General features: G+C 59.4%; 1 protein-coding gene across 1 annotated transcript; it reads right to left on the bottom strand.

The window, feature by feature from the left end:
• Positions 1-3,422: 3,422 nt before the first annotated feature.
• On the bottom strand, positions 3,423-4,682 carry LOC118452753 (metallothionein-1). The gene is made up of 3 exons (XM_035898862.1): positions 4,615-4,682; positions 4,161-4,226; positions 3,423-3,584 (listed from the first exon to the last, which is right to left on the bottom strand). The coding sequence occupies exons 1-3, from the start codon at positions 4,643-4,645 to the stop codon at positions 3,490-3,492; spliced, it is 192 nt and encodes a 63-aa protein (XP_035754755.1). The 5' UTR covers positions 4,646-4,682; the 3' UTR covers positions 3,423-3,489.
• Between the last annotated feature and the right edge of the window lie 1,348 nt (positions 4,683-6,030).

Below are 6,030 nucleotides of genomic sequence, written 5' to 3'. Positions count from 1 at the left end.
CGTGTGTCCCCCCGCCCCGTTGGGGATGGTCTCTGGTGCACCCCCCTGTGAAGAAAGGAGAGCCCCCCGCCACCTGAAATGGGGATGTGCACCCTGACATGGGGCCATGCCAGAAAGCAGGGAGGGGTGAGCATGCAGGGGTGAGGCTGTGGGGGGAGGCAGGAGAATTTCCAGGTTTCTGGGAATCCTGCACATCACCCATGGAGGGGCTGTCCTGGATGCCAGGGCACATGGCCCCGAGTCCCCCGTCACTGCGAGCGGGAAGGGGCGGCGCAGCATCCCCACGGGACTGTGTGTGGAGCAGGGAGGGGAACAGATCCCGGAAAATGCCCTCTTTCCCAATCAGGGCATTTCCGCTGAATAATGAAGTCACCCCGCGGTGAGGCAGGGCGGGATGAGATGTGCCTCCCCTGAGCCGCAGGTTTGCCAAAATGCCAGGGTGCAGGGCACGTGCCAGATGCCAGTGGGGAGAGGGGACCTCAGGGGGTTTCCCACATCGTTGTGCTGGTACTCCGATTTCCCGGGGCTGGCATGGAGCGGTTAATCCTGAGGCTGTGCCTGTGTAAGAGGAATGCTGGGTCCAACTCTGATTTTATAGCAGCCGTAAACTGAGCAGAGAAACTGCAGCTGCCCAGCACAGGGCTCGGGTCTCAGAGCTGAGCTGCCAGGGCCCCCATCTGCCCCCCACTTCCCATGAAGACAGGGGACAGCATTCCATGCTGCCCTGGTGCACGGGGACAGGCAAGGGGCAGAGCCATGGGGCAGGACCGATGCCAACCCCTCCCAGCATGGGGAAGGGACCCAGTGGGATCCCCCACGACATCCTTCTCTCTAAAACGGAGAGAGATGGATTTGATATGTGGACTGTTCAGTGGATGAGGAATTGGCTGGACGGTCGCATCCAGAGTGTAGTGGTCAACAGCTCAGTGTCCAGATGGAGCCCAGTGATAAATGGTGTCCCTCAGAGGTCCATACTGGGACCAGTACTGTTCCATATCTTCATCAGCCACATAGATGGTGGGATCGAGGCAACCCTCAGCAAGTTTGCAGATGACACCAAGCTGGGTGGTGCAGTTGACACTCCCGAGGGACAGAATGCCATCCAGAGGGACCTGGACAAGCTGGAGAGGTGGGCTTGTGTGACCCTCATGAGGTTCAACAAGGCCAAGTGCAAGGGTCAGGGAAACCCCTGGTATCAATACAGGCTGGGGGATGAAGGGATTGAGAGAGAAGGACTTGGTGGATGAAAATCTGGACATGAGCTGACAATGTGCACTCACAGCCCAGAAGCCAACCATACCCTCGGCTGCATCCCCAGCAGTGTGGCCAGCAGGCGGAGGGAGGGGATTCTGCCCCTCTGCTCCACTCTGCTGAGACCCCCCTGCAGCCCTGCGTCCAGCTCAGGGGTCCCCAGCACAGGACAAACGTGGACCTGTTGGAGCAGGGCCAGGGGAGGCCACAGAAATGGTCTGAGGGCTGGAACAGCTCTGCTGGGAGGAGAGGCTGAGAGAGTTGGTGTTGTTCAGCCTGGAGAAGAAAAGGCTGTGGGGAGACCTGACTGCTGCCTTTCAGTGCTTAAAGGGGGCTTATGAGAAAGATGGGGACAGACTTTTTGTCAGGGCCTGTTGCGATAAGACAAGGGGTAATGGTTTTAAACTCAAAGAGGGCAGATTTAGACTGGATAGAAGAAAGAAATTTTTTACAGTGAGGGTGGTGAGGCACTGGCAGAGGTTGCACAAGAGGTTGTGAATGCCCCATCCCTAGAAACATTCCAATCCAGGCTGGACGGGGCTCTGAGCAACCTGATCTGGTTGAAGATGTCCCTGCCTATGGCGATGGGGGTTGGACTGGATGGCCTCTAAAGGTCCCTTCCAACCCAAACTGTTCTGTGATTCTATGAAACCCACCAGGGACAGCGAGGCTGGAAAGATGCTCCCAGCCCCACTGGTTAAACCACATGTTTGGGGATAAATCCCATTAGCAACATCTCCTTCACACTTGTTGTGGGCTCACCAACAATGTTTTTTGCATAATTGGCACTTAAATCTCTCCAGATAGCAAGGAATAAAAATAACCCTGCTATTTGCGGAGTAGAGTTTAGTCTGATGCTCCGGAGCTGATGCTGCACCCTGCCTACCCTGCCCTACATTCAGCTGGCGTAGGGATGTGCTGTGGGGTGATGGTGACATCTCAGGGGACACCCTGGGGAAAGAGCCCTCCTGGAGCAAAGGGGTGTCCCCTGGGCATTGGCACTGCAAGCAGCTGGTGCACAGGGGTGGCCTCGGCCATGCCGAAACCCTGGCTGAGTCCTGGCAGCAGTAGCTGGATAGGTCAGGAAGGGTTTTGGAATGAAAAAGAGGCCACAGAAGGTTGTTTTTGGGGATCGCAGGGACAGGCAGGACCCCTTGTGTGTCCTGGGAAGCAGCACGGTGCCACGTGGCACCCGGGGTGCAGCGTCCTGGCTGGGCAAGCATCACACCCCAGCATGGGCATCCCATCCCATCGCAGGCACTGCACCCTGGCATGGGCACAGCAACCCATTGCTTGCATCGCAGCCCACTGTGGGCGTTTTATCCTGGCATGGGCATCGCAACCCATCGTGGGTGTTGCAATCCGTCATGGGCGTTGCATATCATCACAGATATCGCAACCCATCACGGGCGTCGCATCCCATTACAGCTATCGCACCCCAGTGGGGGTGTTGCATCCCATCACAGGTATCGCACCCCATCCCAGGCGTCGCATCCCATCAAAGGTATCACACCCCATCCCGGGCGTCACATCCCATCGCGGGTATCGCACCCCACTGTGGGCATCCAGGTCACCTGGGGCTCCCCGCAGAAGCGCCCCGCCAAGGCTGGCAGAGGTGGCGGGGGGACAAGCAGGGTGGTTCTTCCAGCCGGTTCAAGTAAACTGCCAGGAGGAAAACTAAACCTGTTTCCCCACCACCCCGCCTGCCGTGGAAACGTTACCCCTGGAAATGGGCAGGGCTGCAGCGGTTATTACTGCGCTGCTGGTGAAAGCTTGTAATAAGGAGCTGCTCGTTAGCCCCGAGGATTTCTGGTGGAGGTGAGAGCATGGGATTTGCCCTTGGGTAACAACAGGGAGGGGGAAAAAAACACCCTATAAATTACCTTGTTGTGCAGGGAAAGTGTTAAAGCAGGAGTCAGAGCGGCTGGTAGGGAGGGCAGAGCCAAGAGTGGAAGAAAGGAGCAGACATAAGACACGGGCTCTTTGCCATGACCCCCAAAACGCGCTGCCCTCCCGCTCCCTGGGGGAACCACCCCAACCAACAGAAGTGCCAGGCTCCTTATAGACCTTTATATACACATCACTTTATTTCGGTAGCTTATTAAACGTTGCATGTGACAAACACTAAACACACCTGAACACATATAAAAAAAACCCAAACCCAACATACACAATAAAGTTATTCTTCTTCAGCCCCCCCCAGATGTGCAGGCCCCCCAGATGTGCGGCCGGGGGTCCCTATTTGCAGCAGCTGCACTTGGCGGAGGGGGGTCCCTTGCAGACGCAGCCCTGCGCACACTTGGCACATCCCGCCGGGCAGCAGGAGCAGCAGCCTGTGGAGGAAGGAGGGGAGAAAAATAAGTTCGGGATGTTCCCAGGGGCGTCTCAGGGTGGGGTTTGTCAGGGTTCCAGAGGGGTGGCTGGTTTGGAGACCTCCCACTGACCGCCATTTCCTCCCCTTTTAGCAGCATCCCCATCCCTGGTGGCATCTCCCGGGTGTTTTTGCATCCAGGGCCAGCAGCAGGACGGTGCGGCACCCCCAGGGCCTCACCAGGGCCCCCCTAGCCCCCACTCTGCAAACCCTCCTGCACACAGCTCTGCCCGGGGGGTGACAGCATCAGGAGCAGCTGGAAGAAATCCTGGTGCCGGTTTCCTCCCAGGGCATCCCCTTGTGCTGAGCCTGAGGCACCAACGAGGGGTACACTGGGTTTTGGGTTATACCGGGTGCTTTGTATTGCCTGGAGGGGTGCGGAATTGACCCTGTGCTCCTCTGGGGGCAAAAAAATACAGGAGGAATAAGCTGAACTCTGGCAATGCTGAGCCTGATTTTTCCAGGGATGTGTCATGAAAACGCCCATGAGTGTTTCTGACCCCCCGCCCCTGCCATGGGTCTCAGGGACCCCCATTACCTTTTTTGCATGATGTGCATTTGCAGTTTTTGCATTTGCAGTTGTCCCCGCAGGTGCAGGTGCCACCTAAAACACAGAGAAAAGGAGAAAAAGGGTTGAGAGGAGGTGGTGGGAGGGGATTCCCACATCCCCAGGGATCAGCGGGGATGCTCCTGGCCAGGGGCCACAGGAGCGTCACTGCCCCTCTGAGCGTCCGCTCTCTGGCAGCACCGGCCGGGGCTGATGCTTCGGCCTCGCTTGGCAGGGAGGTTATGGCATTCCCGGCCTCTTCCCGGAGAGATGCTCCAGGTGTGACACGGCAACACTGAGAAAGGATTTCAGCAGCCGGCTCGGCCAGGATAAGAGCATCGGGGATGGCGGAGGAGGCCGGCAGGCGGGAGCATCGGTGGTCCTGCTGGGATACTCCAGCTCCCGCAGCCCCCTGGGGCCGAGGCAGAGGGAAGCGGTGGCTTACCCGTGGCGCAAGGGCAGTCCTGGGAGTCCATGTCTGCCTGGGCTGGCTGCCGGCTGTAGGAGGCGTTGGGCGATGAGAAGAGCGACGTTGGCAGGACTCGCAGCCGCCTTGTATTTATCCTTGGCCGGGTGAGAGCGAGTGCAAAACCTCCGCCCCTTGCAGCCTGCGCACGGCTCAGCCCGGCACCTGCCCCGGGCACTGCTGATTCACTCCCCGTGCGGCTGGGCAGGACCCGGGGTGCTGAGGGTGGCAGGGGGGGGTGCCTGGGTGACCACTGCTCCTTGCTGAGATGGGCGTGGGGGTGGGGGTGTGTGCAGAGAATGGCCAGCTCTCATCACATGGATGGCACCTGCCATGGGAGTGCTGCTCCCGCTCCCAGGGGCTGGGTGGGTGCACCCAGGGAGGCCCCTGCAGCCTGACCCTTTGCCAAAACCAAGCTGCTGAGCCCCTAAATGTCTGGAGGGGTGTGTGTGTGTGTGCATTGACCCCAGGGTTGCCACCACAGCCAGGAGCTCTCAGCCCCCTCCTCCCAGAGCCAGCACAGCGGGGCAATGGGGAGCTGGCACAGTGGGGTGGCAGGGATGCGGTCCCTGCCCCAGACCCCATCCTGCGGCTCCAACACCCTCCCCGCGAGCAGGAGCAGCAACAAGCTGGACTGGACCGTCCGGAGCCTGCCGTGCCCTCCCAGCGCCCCGGGACTGTGGCACCCACGTCCCCTTGGCGCCACGCATGGCACCTCGGGGGCCCTGTCTCCTTCCCAGCTGGGCTGCTCGCTCCATCCCACTCATCTGAATTAATTTTCTGCGCGCCATCAGCCAGGCGTGCAGGGGAGGAGGGCGGCGGGCGAGCTGCCATCACCCTGGTCAACTCCTCCGGCGGGTTTTACCCACCCACTCGAAAGAGCAGTGAGGGTTTGGGGTGGAAGGCAGGACAGAAACGATGCTTTCTAAGATTTTGGGTGCAGGGAGGGACTGCCTCATGGCCAGGAGGCATCGTCAGCTGTGGATATTCTTCCCTCCTCAACCCTGGGGTTTTTGAGTGCTCCCCAGTGTCAGTGGTAGCCCATCGCGGCTGCCCTGTGCTCTGAAACTCCTTTGCTTTGGGGTTTTATTCTGGCTGGGCTTTTGCCTGAGGTGCCTGGCTAAGGTGGTTTATTGGAGGCGATGCTAATCCAGCCGAAACAGTGGGCCAGGGAGTATTTTTACCACCCAGCTGTCTGGGCATGTTGGGAGCTTGTTGGGTGACCTGGTGGGGAGCGGTGCCAGCACCCTGACTCGGCGTCTCCTCCAGCCCCGCCGGGCCAGGGTGGGAAATCAGTACACAAAATTCTGAGGAAGGGAGAGCCAGCAGGGCCCTCCTTGCCCCCGCCACCCTGGTAGTGGCTCGTCAGTGCGTGTGAGCGTCAGCCCGGCAGCC

The sequence above is a fragment of the Egretta garzetta genome, unplaced genomic scaffold (genome assembly GCF_000687185.1).
Source record: "Egretta garzetta isolate BGI_Z169 unplaced genomic scaffold, ASM68718v1 scaffold27, whole genome shotgun sequence".
NCBI lineage: Eukaryota > Metazoa > Chordata > Aves > Pelecaniformes > Ardeidae > Egretta > Egretta garzetta.
This window is presented reverse-complemented; position numbering and strand designations above follow the sequence as displayed.